Below are 21,108 nucleotides of genomic sequence, written 5' to 3'. Positions count from 1 at the left end.
TGTTATGTTGATTGAGAGATAAATATTGGCCAGGACACCGGGGATAACTCTCCTGCTCCTCTTTACAGTCGTTTCGTGGGGTCTTTTATGACCGTTTGAGGGAGCAGACGGGGTCTTGATTTAACATCTCATCCAAAAGACGGCACTTCTGCACTGGAGTGTCAGCCTAGATTTCTTTTTGTGCTTAAGTCCCTGGAGGTAGGATTTGAACCCACAACCTTCTGACTCTGAGGTGAGTGTGCTACCCACTGAGCCACAGCTGACACTACATTACAATAGTGCCGACACTTCAAAAGTACTTCATTGGCTGTAAAGTGCTTTGGAATGTCGTGAAAGGCGCTATATAAATGCAAGTTTTTGTTTTTCTTTTCCCTTTGTTCTTTCCTTCCCCCACTCTTCTTTTCTCTGGCTCTGTACTTGCTTATAAACTGTTAAATCTCTTAACATCTTCCAGTTCTGATGATTAACTCTGTTTCTCTCTCCACGGATGCTGCCTGAGTGTTTCCAGCATTTTCTGTGTTTGGTTTCAGATTGCCAGCATCCGCAGTATTTGGCTTTTGTAAAAGTATGGCAAGCTGGGCAAGGTGTTGTGGGTGGCTCTGTACCCCAACCGCTTCAGGAGAGATGGGGGAAGGAATTAGCAAACCAAAAGTCTGTTGGTGTATCTCCATATACACCAGAAGTGCTTCAGTCTTTCGCAGTTGTAAAGCACCTAATGCCCTGGCAATTAAGGCTGTGCGCACGGGGCAACTTAAGTGTAAAAGCTGTGGGATGGAATGTACTAATGGGCAACACTGTTGTCACTAGGTTCAAGACAGAGATTGTAAAAGGGAAGATCAATAATGTGCTGAAGGAGGAGCTGTCGAACAAGTCTTATGACCCAGAGGAAATTCCCAACATGACTAGGAAGATTGCAGAGGCCATAAAGACTGAAGTAAAAGGTACAGTCCACTCGTAGTGACCCTTGTCTCCTACTTGTATGCACTGCATAGGCATCTTTGTGAAGCGCAAGTAGCAGGAGGTGGGACTGCAGCATTACAATGCCCACTTACAATCCCTGGCCTATTGGATATTTACTTGAAAAGGAAAATTTTACAAGGCTATGTGGAAAGAGTGAGGGAATTGGGTCTAATTGGATAGCTCTTTCAAAAGAGCCAGCACAGGGACAGGCATGATAGGCCAAATGGGCTCATGAGAACAAAAGAATTAGGAGCAGGAGTAGGTCATACGGCCCCTCGAGCCTGTTCCGCCATTCATTAAGATCATGGTTAATTTTCGACCTCAACTCCACTTTCCCGCCTGATCCCCATATCCCTTGATTCCCCTAGAGTCCAAAAATCTATCTTATCTCAGCCTTGAATATACTCAACGACTCAGCAGCCACAGCCCTCTGGGGCAGAGAATTCCAAAGATTCACCACCCTCTGAGTGAAGAAATTCCTCCTCATCTCAGCCCTAAATGGCCGACCCCTTATCCTGAGACTGACCCCTAGTTCTAGACTCTCCAGCCAGGGGAAACAACCTCTTGGCATCCACCCTGTCAGTCCCCCTCAGAATTTTATACGTTTCAATGAGATCACCTCTCATTCTTCTAAACTCTAGAGAACAAAGGTCTAGTCTACTCAATCTCTCCTCAGGACAATACTCTCCTCCCAGGAATCATTCTGGTGTACCTTCATAGCTCTCCTTCAAAGGCAAGTATATACTTCCTTCGGTAAGGAGGCCAAAACTGTACACAATACTCCAGGTATGGTCTCATCAAAGCCCTGTATAATTTAGATTTTACAAGTATGATAACCATTAGGGAAGTAGCCCTAGAAATAGTGGATGCATTGGTGATCATTTTCCAACAGTCTATCGACTCTGGATCGGTTCATATGGACTGGAGGGTAGCAAATGTAACACCACTTTTTATGAAGGGAGGGAGAGAGAAGGCAGGTAATTATAGACTGGTTAGCCTGACATCAGTAGTGGGGAAAATGTTGGAATCAATTATTAAAGATGAAATAGCAGCACATTTGGAAAGCAGTGACGGGATCGGTCCAAGTCAGCATGGATTTATGAAAGGGAAATCCTGCTTGACAAATCTTCAAGAATTTTTTGAGGATATAACTGGTAGAGTGGACAAGGGAGAACTGGTGGATGTGGTGTATTTGGACTTTCAAAAGGCTTTTTACAAGGTCCCACACAAGAGATTGGTGTGCAAAATTGAAGCACATGGTATTGGGGGTAATGTACTGACGTGGATAGAGAACTGGTTGGCAGACAGGAAGCAGAGAACCGGGATAAACGGGTCCTTTTCAGAATGGCAGGCAGTGACTAGTGGGGTGCCGCAGGGCTCAGTGCTGGGACCCCAACTATTTACAATATACATTAATGATTTGGATGAGGGAATTGAGTGTAATGTCTGCAAGTTTGCAGATGACACTAAGCTGGATGGCGGTGTGAGCTGTGAGGGGGACGCTAAAAGGCTGCAGGGTGACTTGGACAGGTTAGGTGAGTGGGCAAACGAGTGGCAGATGCAATATAATGTGGATAAATGTAAGGTTATCCACTTTGGTGGCAAAAACACAAAGGCAGAATATTATCTGAATGGCGGCAGATTAAGAAAAGGGGAGGTGCAACGAGACCTGGGTGTCATGGTACATCAATCATTGAAAGTTGGCATGCAGGTACAGCGGGTGGTGAAGAAGGCAAATGGTATGTTGGCCTCCATAGCTAGGGGATTTTGAGTATAAGAGCGGAGGTCTTACTGCAGTTGTACAGGGCTTTAGTGAGGTCTCACCTGGAATATTGTGTTCAGTTTTGGTCTCCTAATCTGAGGAAGGACGTTCTTGCAATTGAGGGAGTGCAGCGAAGGTTCACCAGACTGATTCCTGGGATGGCTGGACTGACATATGAGGAGAGACTGGATCGACTGAGCCTGTATTCACTGGAGTTTAGAAGGATGAGCGGGGATCTCATAGAAACATACAAAATTCTGACGGGACTGGACAGGTTAGATGCAGGAAGAATGTTCCCGATGTTGGGGAAGTCCAGAACCAGAGGACATAGTCTAAGGATAAGGGGTAGGCCATTTAGGACTGAGATGAGGAGAAACTTCTTCACTCAGAGAGTTGTTAACCTGTGGAATTCTCTTCCGCAGAGAGTTGTTGATGCCAGTTCATTGGATATATTCAAGAGGGAATTGGATATGGCCCTTACGGCTAAAGGGATCATGGGGTATGGAGAGAAAGCAGGAAAGGGGTACTAAGGTGAATGATCAGCCATGATCTTATTGAATGGTTCTTAAGGCTCGAAGGGCCGAATGGCCTACTCCTGCACCTATTTTCTATGTTTCTATTAGTTCTGCCCTCAGAAGCCTGTGTTCAAAAAACAATGTTTAAATGATTCATCAGAGATTGTGTCCTGTTTCCGCAGAATGTGCGTTTGAGAGATACAAACTGGTGGTACAGGTCGTTATTGGAGAGCAGAGGGGTGAAGGAGTGAAGTAAGTTGTCTACTCGTAGCTAAAATAAATTCCCACATATGTTGAAACTATAGTCAAAATTCCCTCACTTCTGTGTGTGTGTGAGAGAAAGAGTGGGGAGTCGATATCTTAATAAATATTAATACTTCCTACTTCATAAATTGAAGACCGAAAGAAAGACTTTCATATCTATAGTGCCTTTCATGACCACTGGACATCCCAAAGCGCTTTATAGCCAATTAAATACTTCTTGAAGAGTAGTCACTCCCCTGCTCCTCTTCGAAATAGTGGCTGTAGGATCTGAGAGAGCAGACAGGCCTCCGGTTTAATGTCTTATCCAGAAGACGACACCTCCAATAGTGCTGCACTCCCTCCGTACTACACCGGAGTGTCAGCTGCGATTTGGTGCTGATGTCTCAAGTCTTGAACCCACAACCTTTTGACTCAGGGGTGAGGTGCTACCAACTAAGCCACTAGGAGATGCTCCTTGTTAGTCATTGAATCCTTGTAGCACAGAAGGTGGCCATTCTGTGCTGTACTATTCTATGATTCTGTGGTTATCTTCATTTGCTTTCTGTTTGTTCACGTGATTCTTTGTGTTCCTCGTTCCCTCCTCGCCGCAAGGCGATCTCTCCTTGCTCGGGTATGCTTTTACCTTGCCTTAGTAGTTATTTATCCTTGTGTGAGCTTCGACCGTGACATCGGTGGGCGTTTTGGCAAGGAGAGCATCACGCAGCTGCACTTTCCAGCAGTGACCACTGGAGGGCGAGCAGGATCGGCCACAGCAGCTGATTGCTCCTTCCAGACTTGGTGCTGAGGCCAGTTAAATCGCCCTCTAATGGCAGCCGATGACACCCACTAACTCAACACAGACCAAGCTACAAAACGATAACATCGCGGAGGCATTGGGTGAGTTATTTCAATTTGAATCATGCTTCCAATATTCACCTTGTTCACCGAATAGATCGGAATGTGCTGCCTGAAAGGGTGCTGGAAGCAGATTCAATAGTAACTTTCAAAAGGGTAATTGGATAAAAACGTGAAAAGTAGATTTTTTTTTTTACTGTGCGTCGGGGAGAGGGAGTAGGACTAATTGGATAGTTCTTTCAGAGAGCTGGCAGAGATACGATGGGTCGAACGGCCTCCTTCTGTGCTTTATGATTCTATGAGTATCTTGGAGCATCTTTGATTTATATATTGTAGGTCCCTGATGTGTGAAGATGTCGACTCCCCACTCTTTCTCTCTCTCACACACACACACAAACACACACACATTAGGAGGGAGGGAATCTCAACTACATTGTCAACATAACTGGGAGGGTCATTTTAGCATTTTCCTTGTCTCACTCGACATTGTACAAGAAGAAGTTTGTTGTTTGATTCTTCTCCCTAGAGTGTCAGCCGTGGCTCAGGGGGTAGCACTCTCGCCTCTGAGTCTGAAAGTTGTGGGTTCAAGTCCCACTCTAGGGACTTGAGCATAAAAATCCAGGCTGATACTCCAGTGCAGTGCTGAGAGAGTGCTGCACTGTCGGAGGTGCCGTCTTTCGGATGAGACATTAAACCGAGGCCCCGTCTGTCCCCTCGGGTGGACGTAAAAGATCCCATGGCACTATTTCGAAGAAGAGCAGGGGAGTGATCCCCAGTATCCTCGGGCCAGTATTTATCCCTCAATCAGCATAACAAAAACAGGTTATCTGGTCATTGTCACATTGCTGTTTGTGGGAGTTTGCTGTGCACAAATTGGCTGCCGCGTGTCCTACATTACAACAGTGACTGCAGCTCAAAAAGTACTTCATTGGCTGAAAAGTGCTTTGGGACGTCCGCTGGTCATGAAAGGTGCTATATAAATCCAAGTTCCTTTTTTCTTTTAGCCTCCAGTTAAAACCTCTTTTTTATGATTACTACCATGGTCAGTGTTCCTTTATATTTAGCTCTCTTGCTCCACCCATGCTCCAAACAAGCTATCCTACACACTTTTCCTCATCACTCTGTTGAAATCAAGATTCATTGCACCGTCTTCTATTTTTAAGAACATAAGAAATAGGAGCAGGAGGAGGCCACTCGGCCCCTCGAACCTGCTCCTCCATTCAATAAGATCATGGCTGATCTGCAACCTAACTCCATCTTCCCGCCCGATCCCCCTATTCCTTGATTCCTTTAACATCCAAAAATCTATTGACCTCTGTCTTGAAAATCATCAGTGACTGAGCCACCATAGCCCCCTGGGGTAGAGAATTACAAAGATTCACCTCCCCATGAAAAAATTCCTCCTCATCTCCGTCTTAACTGGCCGACCTCTTATCCTGAGACTGTGTTCTCTAGTTCTAGACTCCCCAGCCAGGGGGAAACAGCCTCTCAGCATCTACCCTGTCAAGCCGTTTATGAATTTTACATGTTTCAATGAGATCCCCTCTCGTTCTTCTAAACTCTAGGGAATATAGGTCTAGTCCACTCAATCTCTCCTCATATCCCCTCATCCCAGGATCCAGTCTAGTCAATCTTTGTTGCACTCCCTCTAAGACCAAAACTGTACACAGTCCAAAAAGTGTCGTCTCACCAAGGCCCTATATAATTGTAGTAAGACTTCTTTACTCTTATAATCCAATCTCTTTGTAATAAAGGCCAACATAATTGCTTTCCTAATTGCTTGCTGTACTTGCATGTTAACTTCCTGTGATTTGTGTACAAGGGTACTCATGTCCATCTGAACCAACATTTCCCAGTCTCTCTCTATTTAAAAAATATTCTGCTTTTCTATTTTTCCCACCAAAGTGGATAACTTTACACTATATTCCATCTGCCATGTTCCTGCCCATTCCTTTGCGTCCACCTCACAGCTTACTTTCCCACCTAACTTGGATACATTGCACTCGGTCCCCTCATCGAAGTTATTGGTCGAGATTGCGACTAGCTGAGCCCAAGCACCGATCCTTGCGGCACCCCGCAAGACTAGTTATAATCTGCCAACGCAAAAATAACACGTTTATTCCTACTCTCTGTTTTCAGTCCTTTTACCAATCCTCAATCGATGCTAACATATTATCCCCAATCCCATGAGTCCTAATTTTGTGGAATAACCTCTTGGTTGGCACCTTACTTAATGCTTTTTGAAAATCCCAATAAACTAGATCCATTGGTTTTCCTCTTACCTTTAAAGGTCTTAAAGAACTGTGGCACTCCTTACCTCCCTCCTTTTTCTTGTGTAATCATCAGAACTGCTGGACAGGAGGAGACCATTCAGCCAGTGTACTTGCGCTGGAGTTATTTCCCCATCTGGGCTGTTTTAATTTGCCTGTTCTTTCCCCACAACCTTGAATGTTTTCATCATCAAAGGTTTATCTTAATTCCCCATTAAACATCCTGATTGGATTGGCTTCATCATAGTCACTTATCGTAATATATTTCAATTTTAATAGCTTCCTGTGAGATTCCTCGTGCTCATGCTAAAAATATTTCCCCTTATTAGCAATTCATCAATCAGGGAAATAATATTTCAGTACCTGCCCTCCCAAACAGGCGAACAAAGCAGCCCGCTTGATCAGCACCCCATCCACCACCTTAAAATTCACTCCCTCCACCACCGGTGCACCGTGGCTGCAGTGTGTGCCATCTACAAGGACAAGGGCAGCGGGCGGGTGCATGGGAACACCACCACCTCCAAGTTCCCCTCCAAGTCACACACCATCCTGACTTGGAAATATATTGCCGTTCCTTCATTGTCGCTGGGTCAAAATCCTGGAACTCCTTCACTAACAGCACTGTGGGAGCACCTTCACCACACGGACTGCAGCGGTTCAAGAAGGCGGCTCACCACCACCACCTTCTCCAAGGCAATTAGGGATGGGAAATAAATGCTGGCATTGCCAGCGATGCCCACATCCCAGGAACGAATTAATAAAAAACCTTTCAAAACTCTATATGTGGAAAGACTTCCTAATATCAATCCTAAATGCATTGTTTTGTTAGTTTGAGCCTGTGTTACTACAGCGGTTTAATTTGAAGCAGTGTTGCAGATTTCCCATTTCCTATGGCGTCTGAGATCTCTTAAAGAATTTCTCCAATCTATCCTCCTGCCTGTTCTCTACACAATTAAGGAAGAACTTGCATTTCTACATCCTCCTAGTGAGGATGACTTGCTTCCACGCCAAAAAGGGATCAGTTCACAGGTGTTTCAATCAAGGACCTAATATTCCAGGTCCCGAACTCCATCCTGAAGGGTTGAAGATGCCTGTGCGTGGATTTTATTGACGTGTGGTGGTCGTTGCACACCAGCCACCACAAGGGCTTGACAGAGCTAGATCTTGGTCCCGTGGCAAGGATTAACCAAGACGACTCGAGACCAGCTCTGCTGCACGGACCTAGTGTGCACACATATCGCAGTGTGGGCTGGCCCGTGCTGCCCCTGGGCCCTCGCCGCTCCTCCGCCCCGACCTCGCCGCTACTGATGTACCTGCCCGCGCTCCAATCACCGACATGGGTTATGATGATGTCTAATCCAGTCGCCCTCTTCACAGCTGTCGCATTTCTACAGCATCTTTCTTGACATCAGGACATCCCAAAGCGCTTTACGATGAACTGTTTTTTGAAGTGTAGTCACTGTTGCAATGTAGAAAATGCAGCAGCCAATTTGCGCACAGCAAGCTCTCACAAACAGCAAATTATAATGACAGGATAATCTGTTTTTGTGAGGTTGTTTGAGGGATAAATATTGGCACAGGACACCGGGGATAACTCCCCTGCTCCTCTTCGATAGTGCCATGGGATCTTTTACGTCCACCTGAGAGAGCAGACGGGGCCTCTTTAACATTTCATCCGAAAGACGGCTCCTCGACAGTGCGGCGCTCCCTCAGTACTGCCCCTCCAACAGTACGGCTCCCTCAGTACTGCCCCTCCGACAGTGCCGGCGCTCCCTCAGTACTGCCCCTCCGACAGTGCAGCGCTCCCTCAGTACTGCCCCTCCGACAGTGCAGTGCTCCCTCAGTACTGCCCCTTCGACAGTGCGGCGCTCCCTCAGTACTGCCCCTTCGACAGTGCGGCGCTCCCTCAGTACTGCCCCTCCGACAGTGCGGCGCTCCCTCAGTACTGCCCCTCTGACAGTGCTGGCACTCCCTCAGTACTGCACTGGAGTGTCAGCCTAGATTTTTTTTGTGCTCCAGTCTCGAGTGGGACTTGAATCCACAACCTTCTGACTCAGAGGCAAGTGTGCTACCCGTTGAACCACAGCTGATATGGTTAGAATATATTGTTCCGAAAAGTATCTGATTAGTCCGGTTACTAACAATTTCAGGGAAAGGTCAGTGATCAATTCCTTCCCTTCAGTGAATCCCGATGCATATTTCACATTCTATTGCTACTCTGTACAGCTGTCTTACATCTCACGGGTTGTTTTGGTGCCTATTTATCAGCTTTATGGGTGGATGCTATCACCAAGGACTTTCAGTTCTGGTTTAAAGTCTGCCCTAATATAGAAGCAAAGCGAATATGCTTGGAAAACAGTCTTCATAATACGGAACTTGCTACCACAGGGAGTGGTTGAGGCGAATAACATAGATGCCTTTAAGGGGAAGCTGGATAAACACATGAGGGAGAAAGGAATTGAAGGATATGTTGATGGGGTGAGATGAAGAGGGGTGGGAGGAGGCTCGTGTGGAACATAAACACCGGCACGGACCAGTTAGGCCTGTTTCTGTGCTGTGAATTACATAACGTAAGAAATAGGAGCAGAAGTAGGCCATTTAACTCCTCGAGCCTGCACCACTGTTCAATAAGATCATGGCTGATCTGATCTTGGACTCGGCTCCACATCCCTTCCCGCTCCCCATAACCCTTGACTCCCTTACCGCTCAAAAATCTGTCTATCTCCACCCTAAATATAGTCAATGATCCAGCCTCGTATTAAATTCTGTTGTATTAGACAAGCTCCATTTTATATTTTACCCATAAATATCGTGGCGGGCGGTGGGGGGGATACAATTGACATTAGGGCTGGCTGCACGGTTAGGTGGTCCCGGCAGAGATTGATGATCGCAGGGAGCACCGGTCGGAAATTCCCAGGCTCGCTGCCCCTCATTGCTCATCCATTTAAACTAACGGATGGTGGATCTGGGATTGTAGACATTGTGATTTCCCAGCTGATGATCCTTGTGAGCACCAACGTAGCTACGGTCGGGGGGTGGGGGGAAACAGTCCTATTATGGCAACCCAGCTGAGAGAGAGCATACAGAGAGTGAGTGACAAGAGAAAGGAGACACTGCTGAGAATGAATAATGGTTACATGGAGTGTGGGAAGGAACGGATTCATGGCCGTGATCGAGTTGCCCTTCATTTAAACTTTCTCTTAAAGGAGGACAGCAGAGAGGAGATTGTCCTCAGCATAGTAAACCACTCCACCTCTACCTTTCCTCCTTTAAGACGTTCCATAAAACTGATCTTTTTGACCAAGCTTTTGGTCACCTGTCCGAATATCCCCTTATGTGGCTTGGTGTCAAATTTTGTTTGATAATCGCTTCTGTGAAGCGCCTTGGGACTTTTTACTACGTTAAAGACGTTATACCAATGCCAGTTGTTGTTGCTATATCAAAACCGGTCTTTATTTTCTTTTAGAATGGCTGCACGGTGTTTCTGGGATGCTGACACGGATAACTTTGCGCAGGAAGTGTACGTGAATGTAAGTGTAGGCAGTACGTTGATGCTGCGGAGTGTGAGGGATCGATCTCCTCCAGACCAGGAATTGTTTTCCCACTGCTTCCCTTTAGCGGGTCAAATAGAATTTTTTTTAAATTTCCACTCGTGTTCCCCTCTCCTGAAGATGCTGACTCTTTTTGGGATCCCACCAGTGCCCAAACTTAGGCATGTAGGAATTGCTGGACAAAGTAAGACCAAGGTCCATCTAGTTCACCGATCATCCTGGTAGTTGCATGATACAACGATAATGGAGTTGTTGGCGAGTCACAGCAATCATTATCGATTAGCCTACAATGTGATGGGATTGAAACTTATGTTCTCTGGGTTACATAAGAACATAAGAAATAGGAGCAGGAGTAGGCCATACGGCCTCACGAGCGTGCTCCACTATTCAATAAGATCATGGATGATCTGATCTTGGCCTCGACTCCACTTTCCTGCCCACTCCACATAACCCTTGACTCCCCTATAGTTCAAGAATCTGTCTATCTCCACCTTAAATATATTCAATGACCCAGCCTCCACAGTTCTCTGGGGTAGAGAATTCCAAAGATTCACGACCCTCCGAGAGAAGAAATTCTGCGTCTTAAATGGGCGACCCCTTATTCTGAAACTTTGCCCCCACGAGGAGAAACATCTATCCTGTCAATCTCAGAATCTTATATGTTTCAATAAGATCAGCTCTCATTCTTCTAGACTCCAATGAGTACAGGCCCAAACTGCTCAACCTTTCCTCATAAGACAACCCCTTCATCCCAGGAATCAACCTCGTGAACCTTCTCTGAACTACCTCCAGGCCTCTGGATTACTAGTCCAGTAGCATATCCACAATATTACCAGGACAACTTCCCCTGGGACTGTAGACAGTGAATGTTGACAGACTTGCCGACCATGAGGGACATCACAGTCGAACCCAATCTCACTCTCGCGCTGATGTCCGCACACTTCCGGGAGTGGTTACCGGATAATGATCAGGAGCAGGAACCTACTTCGAGTGTTCCCTCCCCTCGCCCGGGGGCGATGGAGGGAGGGGCAGGAACAATCTGAATCTGCCAACTCGTCGGCTCTTTAGTGCCGCAATCAAATGTGGGAAGCAACAGCACAATGCTAAACGGAGCCTCCAGGGCTGATGGACTGGTACTAAATGTTTCTGGTTTAGCCTGTCGGTTGCTGGCCCCATCAAAGTACGTTGCCAACTCTACATCAGAGTATTTGCATCTGAGAATCCTGTGATGCTCATGCCTATCACCGAAGTATCAGTTATGGAGGAGTGTTGGTACTAATGGCAGATCCTTCCCTCACCTCCAGCTTCCAAATTCTAGTCCTTTGTCATTGCACAGTCTAGGTTGGCCAGCTCTCTAGTTGGTTCCTCGACGTATTGGTCTAGAAAACCATCCCTAATACGCTCCAGGAAATCCTCCTTCACCATACTGCTACCAGTTTGGTTAGCCCAATCAATATGTAGATTAAAGTTGCCCATGATAACTGCTATATCTTTATTGCACGCATCCCTAATTTCTTGTTTGATGCTGTCCCCAACCTCACTACGACTGTTTGGTGGTCTGTACACAACTCCCACTAGCGTTTTCTGTCCTTTGGTATTCCGCAGCTCTACCCATACAGATTCCACATCACCCAAGCTAATGTCCTTCCTTACTATTGTGTTAATTTCCTCTTTAACCAGCAACGCTACCCCACCTCCTTTTCCTCTGTCTTTCCTTCCTGAATGTTGAATACCCCTGGATGTTGAGTTCCCAGCCTTGGTCACCCTGGAGCCATGTCTCCGTAATGCCAATTATATCATATTCGTTTATAGCTGCCTGCGCAGTTAATTCGTCCACCTTATTACGAATACTCCTCGCATTGAGGCTTGTTTTTTTAACACACTTTGTCCCTTTAGACTTTCGCTGTCATGTGGCCCTTTTTGATTTTTGCCTTGGATTTCTCTGCCCTCCACTTTTACTTTTCTTCTTTCTAGCTTTTGCTTCTGCGCCCATTTTACTTCCCTCTGTCTCCCTGCACAGGTTCCCACCCCTCTGCCATATTAGTTTAACCCCTCCCCAACAGCACTAGCAAACACTCCCCCGAGGACATTGGTTCCGGTCCTGCCCAGGTGCAGACCGTCCGGTTTGTACTGGTCCCACCACCCCCAGAACCGGTTCCAATGTCCCAGGAATTTGAATCCCTCCCTCCTGCACCACTCCTCAAGCCACTTATTCCTCTTAGCTATCCTGCAATTCCTACTCTGACTATCATGTGGCAATGGTAGCAATCCTGAGATTACTACCTTTTGAGGTCCTGCTTTTTAATTTAACTCCTAGCTCCCTAAATTCAGCTTGTAGGACCTCATCCCTTTTTTTTTTACCTATATCGTTGGTACCTATATGCACCACGACAACTGGCTGTTCACCCTCCCCCACCAAAATGTCCTGCAGCAGCTCCGAGAAATCCTTGACCATTGCACCAGGGAGCCAACATACAATCCTAAGGTCTCGATTGTGGCCGCAGAAATGCCTATCTATTCCCCTCACAATAGAATCCCCTACCACTATAGCTCTCCCACTCTTTTCCTGCCCTCCTGTGCAGCAGAGCCACCCCATGGTGCCATGAACTTGGCTGCTGTTGCCTTCCCCTGATGAGTCATCTCCCTCCAACAGTACCCAAAACGGTGTATTTGTTTTCGAGGGGGCTGACCTCAGGGGACCCCTGCACTACCTTCCTTCCACTGCTCTGCCTGATAGTCACCCATTCCTTATCTGCCTGAGTAACCTTTGCCTGCGATGTGACCAACTCATTAAACGTGCTATTCACGACATCCTCAGCATCGCGGATGCTCCACAGTGAATCCATGCGCAGCTCCAGTGCCGCAATGCGGTCTCAAGTGCTGCGGCAGAATACACTTCCTGCACATGTTCCAGTGTCCCTGACTTCCCACATAGCACTGGAGGAGCATAACGCGGCAGCCAATTTGCACACAGCAAGCTCCCACAAACAACAATGTGATAATGACCAAATAATCTTTTTTTAGATGTTGGTTGAGGGGATAAATATTGGCCAAAACTCCAGGGAGAACTCCCTTGGTCTACTTCGAAATCGTGGCGGTGGGATTTTTTACATCCACCTGAGAGGGCAGACGGGGCCTTGGTTTAACGTAAATATGGCACCTCCGACAGTGCAGCGCTCCCTCATTACTGCATTGGGAGTGTCAGTGTCAATTAAGGGCTCTACTCTGACCAATGCCTTGTAGAGTGATAGCAATGACTGTATGTTGACTATGTAATATGCCTCATTACTAATATTAATCTGGTTTGTCTGCTTTCAGGACAGCCTGTTCTGTGTCGCTGCTGCCTTTGGCTGCTACTACTATTAGCAGAGTTCAGGGATTTTACCGGACCAGTGCTGACATTAAATGTCTTCCTTATGTGAATATGTTAAGAGTTTTTGCATTTGTACAATAGGTTTTATAGTAAAACATTGTGTAATGTACGAGCTTGCACCATGAATAAAGAAATATTCAGTGATTCTTTTCAAATTCTGATCAGGTTGTCCCTGATCAAATTATATACTCTGCACAAAGTTTGTACACGGAATGAAAGAAAGAATTGCATTTATATAGCGCCTTTCACGACCACCGGACATTTCAAAGTGCTTTACGGACAATAAAGTACTTTTGGAGTGTAGTCGCTGTTGTAATGTGGGAAAATGTGCACCATGTCTGTTGGCATCTAAAAAAGACAAGTGACAGATTAACAATTCTGGGTGTCGCCACCTCTTCTGAATCGGAAAATCATCCACTGCCAATTATGATAGAGGGTACACACCAATGTTCTCTCTAACTTGTCATTGTTGTGCGCAGCCTGTTTATTTCAATGCGCCATCCCTTTAAATTTCTGCGTGCGTGCGGTATTTCAAATGGGAAAGCTTGTGACGGCCTGCACCATACTGTGCAGAGTTATTGCCCGGCCGTGCGCACGCGCAGCTTCGAGGGTGCATTGGTACACACCCAAACCATCTGATGCTCCTGTCCAGCGATGGACCAGGAAGCACCCAGGAAAATCTACCCTTTTTTAAAAAAAAATTCTGCTTACGCCAAAAATAAATTGCCTTAACTCTTTCTGTTTATTAATGAGGAAGGAAAATCAGAACCACCTTATTCGTTTTGGAATTCAACAGCGAGGAAGTGATGCTGCAGCTGGACGTAGCCTTTGTCAGACTGCATCTGGAGCACTGCGTTCACTGCTGAGCACTGCATCTCAGCAGGGATGTATTGGCCAGGGAAGGGCTACAGTGCAGATATCACCAGATTGGTGCATCGCTTAGATCACTCCTCAACTTTCGAAACCCAAGGAAAAGCAAGCTTTGGTTATGCAACCTGGCCTCATAATTTAACCCTTTAAGCCCCAGTTCTTCGAGCATTGGGTTGCGAGTGGAAACAAAGGTACCGCTGAAAACCCATTTCACCTCCACTAATAGATCCGTTTGATTCACTCGAGGTTAGGAAGCGAGTATACTCAAGACAGAGATCGATAGATTTTTGGATATTAAGAGAATCGAGAGATATGGGGATAATGCAGAAAAGTGGAGTTGAGGTCAAAGATCAGCCATGATCTTATTGAATGGTGGATCAGGCTCGAGGGGCCGAATGGCTTCCCTGTGCTCTAATTCTTATGCTCTTATTGACCACGCTCGATCAGCTCCGATGGATGGGCTACATTGTTCGCATGCCCAATACTAGACTCCCGAAACAAGCACTCTACTCCGAGCTACATCACGGCAGGCGATCCCAAAGGGGGCAGAGAAAACGCTTCAAGGATACCCTCAAAGCCTCCTTGAGAAAAAATGTAACATTCCCACCGACTCTTGGGAAGCCCTGATCCAAGACCGTTCAAAGTGGAGGAGAAGCATCCGAGAAGGCGGCGAACACTTCGAGTCTCTTCGCCGGGAGCACACTGATGCTGCTGCTTCTTCTTAGGCAGTTCCCCAGATATCTGGGGTAAGGTGGAAGCCCATGGTTGTAGAGTCACACATGGACTGTGGAAGGAGCAGGTTTGATGGAACAAATGTCCTTTCCTCATTGTAAACTTGTGAGCTTACAAGTCACTAATAATTCCAATAAGGAATTCCGGAGAAACTTCTTTACCCCAGAGAGTGGTGAGAATGTGGAACTCGCTTCCACAGGGGAATTTAAGAGGAAGCTAGATAAATATATGAGGGAGAAAGGAATAGAAGCTTATGCCGAGAGGGTGAGATGATGTACCAGTGGGAGGAGGCTTGTGTGGAGCATAAACAGTCGCACAAGTTGGGCCGAATGGCCTTTCTGTGCTGCACATTCTATGTTTATATGGATGAAACAGCAGAATAGGATGAGGAGCCTGTGTAGGTGCAGGTGCTGCATTGTGGAATGAGAAGCTGGCAGTCCGATCCCTAAGCCCTGGGGTTACAAATGGAGGTGAGGAGCACATTGGAAACTGGTTTAACTCAGTCACACTCCCTGCTGATCAGCTCAGAAAGCAATCAATAGGGGACTGAAAGTAGTAGACCGAATAATGGTACAAGGGAACCAGTCAAGGAGAATCAAAAGACAAAAGATTTTGGAACTATTGAGCTGTCGTCTAGGATTTCTCAGTTACGCATAGCATACTGCACGAGTTAGTGCTGTGTGGGATAATTCTGTGCCAAAAATAGAAAATGTATGAAACTGTCTGGAAAAAGTTGTGAAGATCATTCTCACAAGGCAAGCGTTGCTTTTGTGTGTATAAAAAAAATATAAATAAAGCAGAAGGATTTCCTTAAGAAAATACCATTACAGTTTCACTATAAGTAGCAATCGGAGGAATTCTCCCCACTGTGTTTAGGACATAAACTCATACACCGAGAAATTGCTGTTGGTAAAGTTGATAGACTCGCATTTATATAGAAAATTTCACACAAGGTTTGCCTGTTCATTCAGCTCAAGGGAAGAAGGTGCAAGAACTGGCAAGGGCATGGATCTGATTCAGAAATGGGAGAAGGCTTGGATTTATATAGTGCATTTCACTACCTCCAGACATCTCAAAGCACTTTACAGCCAATTAATTACTTTTTGAAGTGCAATCGTCCAGCAGCCAATGTGCACACAGCAAACTCCCACAAACAGCAATAAGCAAGTCTGTTTTAGTGATGTTGGTTGAGGGATAAATATTGGCCAGAATACTAGGGAGAACTCCCCTGCTCTTCTTTGAATAGTGCCAAGGGATCATTTATGTCCACCTGAGTGAGCAGATGAGGCGGGGCAACTCCCTCAGTGCTGCCACTGGAGTGTCAGCCAGGATCATGTGCCCAAGTATTGGCTGATAAAGTCATCATGAAGTGTCAGCTTTGTGGCTCAGTGGATAGAACATAAGAAATAGGAGCAGGAGTAGGCCATTTGGCCCCTCGAGCCTGCTCCGCCATTCAACATGATCATGGACTCGGCTCCACTTCCCTGCACATACCCATAACCCTTTATTCCCTTATCTGTCTATCTCTGCCTTAAATATATTCAATGACCCAGCTTCCACGGCTCTCTGAGGCAGCGAATTCCACAGATTAACAACTCTCTGAGAGAAGAAATTGCTCCTCATCTCAGTTTTAAATGGGCGGCCCCTTATTCTGAGACTGTTTCCTAGTTTTAGTTTCCCATATGAGTGGAAATATCCCCTCTGCATCCACCTTGTCAAGCCCCCTCATTATCTTATACGTTTCGATAAGATCACCCCTCATTCTTCTGAACTCCAATGAGTATAAGCCCAAATTACTCAACCTATCTTCATAAGTCAAGCCCCTCATCTCCGGAATCAACCTAGTGAACCTTCTCTGGACAGCCTCCAATGCAAGTATATCCTTCCTTAAATACGGAGACCAAAACTGTACGCAGTACGCGAGGTGTGGCCTCGCCAATACCCTGTACAGTTGTAGCAGGACGTCTTTGCTTTTATACTCTATCCCCCTTACAATAAAGGCCAACATTCCATTTGCCTTCCTGATTATTTGCTGTACCTGCATACTAATTTTTTGTGTTTCATGCACAAGAACCCCTAGGTCTCTCTGTACTGCAGCACTTTGCAATTTTTCTCCATTTAAATTATAATTTGCTTTTCTATTATTTCTGTCAAAGTGGATAACCTCACATTTTCCAACATTATGCTCCATCTACCAAATTTTTGCCCACTCACTTAGCCTGTCTATATAACTTTGCAGATTTTTTATGTCCTCACAATTTGCTTTCCCACCCATCTTTGTACCATCAGCAAACTTGGTTACATTACACTCAGTCCTTTCATCCAAGTCATTAATATAGATTGTAAATAGTTGAGGTCCCAGCACCGATCCCTGCGGCACACCACTAGTTACTGTTTGCCAACCAGAAAATGACCCATTTATCCTGACTCTCTGTTTGCTGTTAGTTAGCCAAACCTCTATCCATGCTAATATATTACCCCCAACCCCGTGAGCTTTTATTTTGTGCAGTAATCTTTTATGTGGCACCTTATCGAATGCTTTCTGGAAATCCAAATACACCACATCCACTGGTTCCCCCTTATCCACCCTGCTCGTTACATCCTCAAAGAACTCCAGCAAATTTGTCAAACATGATTTCCCTTTCATAAAACCATGCTGATTCTGCTTGATTGAATTATGCTTTTCCAAATGTCCTGCTACTGCTTCCTTAATAATGGACTCCAGCAACAGATGTTAGGCTAACTGGTCTATAGTTTCCTGCTTTCTGTCTGCCTCCTTTTTTAAATGGGGACGTTACATTTGCGGTTTTCCAATCCGCTGGGACCTCCCCAGAATCCAAGGAATTTTGGTAGATTACAACCAATGCATCCACTATCTCTGCAGCCACTTCTTTTAAGACCCTTGGATGTAAGCCATCTGGTCCAGGGGACTTGTCTGCCTTTAGTCCCATTATTTTACCGAGTACTACTTCTTTAGGGTAGTGATAGTGATTGTATTAAGTTCCTCCCTCCCTATAGCCCCTTGATTATTCACTATTGGAATGTTTTTAATGTCTTCTATCGTGAAGACCGATACAAAATATTTGTTCAATGCCTCTACCATTTTCCTGTTCTCCATTATTAATTCCCCAGTTTCATCTTCCAGGAAACCAACATTTACTTTAACCACTCTTTTCCTTTTTATGAAACTGTAGAAACTCTTACTATCTGTTTTTATATTTCGTGCCAGTTTACTTTCATAATCTATCTTCCCACTCTTTATTACTTTTTGTCATTCTTTGCTGGCTTTTAAAAATTTCTCAATCCTCTGGCCTCCCACTAGTCTTGGCCACATTGTATGCCCTTGTTTTCAATTTGATATCATCTCTTATTTCCTTAGCCACGGATGGTTATCCCTTTTCTTACAGTCTTTCCTTCTCATTGGGATATATTTTTGTTGCGTATTATGAAATATCTCCTTAAATGTCTGCCACTGCTCATCAACCGTCCTATACTTTAATCTATTTTCCCAGTCCACTTTAGCCAACTCTGCCATCATACCTTTGTAGTCTCCTTTATTTAAGCTTAAGACACTGGTTGGGATCCAACTTTTTCACCATCCAACTGAATTTGAAGTTCAACCATGTTATGGTCACTCATTCCTAGAGGATCCTTTACTAGGAGATTGTTTATTAATCTTGACTCATTACACAGTACCAGATCTAAGGTAGCCTGCTTCCTGGTTGGTTCCGCAATGTACTGTTCAAGGAAACTATCCAGGATACATTCTATGAATTCTTCCTCAAGGCTACCCTGGCCAATTTGCTTTCTCCAATAAATATGAAAGTTAAAATCGCCCATGATTATTGCCGTTCCTTTTTTACAAGCCCCCATTATTTCTTGATTTATACTCCAACAGTGTAACTACTGTTAGGGGGCCTATAGACTAAGCTCACCAGCAGACTTTTCCCCCTTATTATTCCTTATCTCCACCCAAACTGATTCAACATCTTGATCTTTTGAGCCAATATCGTTTCTCACTAATGCACTGATCTCACCCTTTATTAACAGTGCTGCGCCACCTCCTTTTCCATTGTCTGTCCTTCCAGTACTGGGACCAGTACAAACCTGGGCAGGACCAGAACCAATGTCATGGGGGAATGTTTGCTAGTGCTGTTGGGGAGAAGTTAAACTAACATGACAGGGGGATGGGAACCTATGCAGGGAGACAGAGGGAAATAAAATGGAGGCAGAAGTAAAAGATAAAAAGAAGAGTAGTAAAAGTGGAGGGCAGAGAAACCCAAGGCAAAAATCAAAAAGGGCCACATTACAGCAAAATTCTAAAGGGGCAAAGTGTGTTAAAAAGACAAGCCTGAAGGCTCTGTGTCTCAATGCGAGGAGTATTCGGAATAAGGTGGACAAATGAACTGCGCAGATAGCAGTTAACGGATATGATTTAATTAGCATCACGGAGACATGGCTCCAGGGTGACCAAGACTGGGAACTCAACATCCAGGGGTATTCAACATTTAGGAAGGATAGACAGAGAGGAAAAGGAGGTGGGGTGGCGTTGCTGGTTAAAGAGGAAATTATAAGTAAGGAGGGACATTAGCCTGGATGATGTGGAATCGGTATGGGTGGAGCTGCGGAATACCAAAGGGCAGAACACGCTAGTGGGAGTTGTGTACAGACCACCAAACATAAGTAGTGAGGTTGGGGACAGCATCAAACAAGAAATAAGGGATGTGTGCAATAAAGGTACAGCAGTTATCATGCGTGACTTTAATCGACATATTGATTGGGCTAACCAAACTGGTAGCAATGTGGTGGAGGAGGATTTCCTGGAGTGTATTAGGGATGGTTTTCTAGACCAATATGTCGAGGAATCAACGAGAGAGCTGGCCATCCTAGACTGTGTGATGTGTAATAAGAAGGGACCAATTAGCAATCTTGTTGTGCGAGGCCCCTTGGGGAAGAGGGAAGAATGACCATAATATGGTAGAATTCTTTATTAAGATGGAGAGTGACACAGTTAATTCGGAAACTAGAGTCCTGAACGTAAGGAAAGGTAACTTCGACGGTATGAGGCATGAATTGGTTAGAATAGACTGGAAAAGGATAATTAAAGGGTTGACGGTGGATAAGCAATGGCAAACATTTAAAGATCACATGGATGAACTTCAGCAATTGTACATCCATGCCTGGAGTAAAAATAAAACGGGAAAGGTGGCTCAACCGTGGCTAACAAGAGAAATTAAGGATAGTGTTAAAACCAAGGAAGAAGCATATAAATTGGCTAGAAAAAGCAAAAAACCTGAGGACTGAGAGAAATTTAGAATTCAACTAACGGTTTAATTAAGAGGGGGAAAATAGAGTACGAGAGGAAGCTTGCAGGGAACATAAAAACTGACTGCAAAAGCTTCTATAAATATGTGAAGAGAAAAAGATCAGTGAAGACAAACGTAGGTCCCTTGCAGCCAGAATCAGGTGAATTTATAATGGGGAACAAAGAAATGCCAGACCAATTGAACAAATACTTTGGTTCTGTCTTCACGAAGGAAGACACAAATAACCTTCCGGATGTACTAGGGGACAGTGGGTCTAGTGAGAAGGAGGAACTGAAGAATATCCTTATTAGGCAGGAAATTGTGTTAGGGAAATTGATGGGATTGAAGGCCGATAAATTCCCGGGGCCTGATAGTCTGCATCCCAGAGTACTTAAGGAACTGGCCCGAGAAATAGTGGATGCATTGGTGATCATTTTCCAGCAGTCTATCGACTCAGGATCAGTTCCTATGGACGCGAGAGTAGCTAATATAACACCACTTTTTAAAAGAGAGAGAAAATGGGTAATTATAGACCGGTTAGCCTGACATCAGTAGTGGGGAAAATGTTGGAATCAATCATTAAGGATGAAATAGTAGCGCATTTGGAAAGCAGTGACAGGATCGGTCCAAGTCAGCATGGATTTATGAAGGGGAAATCATGCTTGACAAAT

The 21,108-nt window shown here is 45.2% G+C and overlaps 1 protein-coding gene across 2 annotated transcripts in view; it reads left to right on the top strand.

Moving 5' to 3' along the window:
* Positions 1-13,673, top strand: part of LOC139266020 (dynein light chain Tctex-type protein 2B-like) — a 118,666-nt gene extending 104,993 nt beyond the window's left edge. For both annotated transcript variants that reach the window (XM_070883786.1, XM_070883785.1), the window contains exons 3-6: positions 808-941; positions 3,420-3,489; positions 10,072-10,135; positions 13,475-13,673. In XM_070883786.1, coding sequence (XP_070739887.1) covers positions 808-941; positions 3,420-3,489; positions 10,072-10,135; positions 13,475-13,522 — 316 coding nt within the window. In that variant the 3' untranslated portion in view covers positions 13,523-13,673. The remainder of the gene's footprint in view (positions 1-807; positions 942-3,419; positions 3,490-10,071; positions 10,136-13,474) is intronic.
* Positions 13,674-21,108: the final 7,435 nt, after the last annotated feature.

This window comes from Pristiophorus japonicus, chromosome 6, assembly GCF_044704955.1.
Source record: "Pristiophorus japonicus isolate sPriJap1 chromosome 6, sPriJap1.hap1, whole genome shotgun sequence".
Classification (NCBI taxonomy): domain Eukaryota; kingdom Metazoa; phylum Chordata; class Chondrichthyes; family Pristiophoridae; genus Pristiophorus; species Pristiophorus japonicus.
Note: the sequence above shows the minus strand (reverse complement) of the source record. Positions and strands in the feature narration are given on the sequence as shown.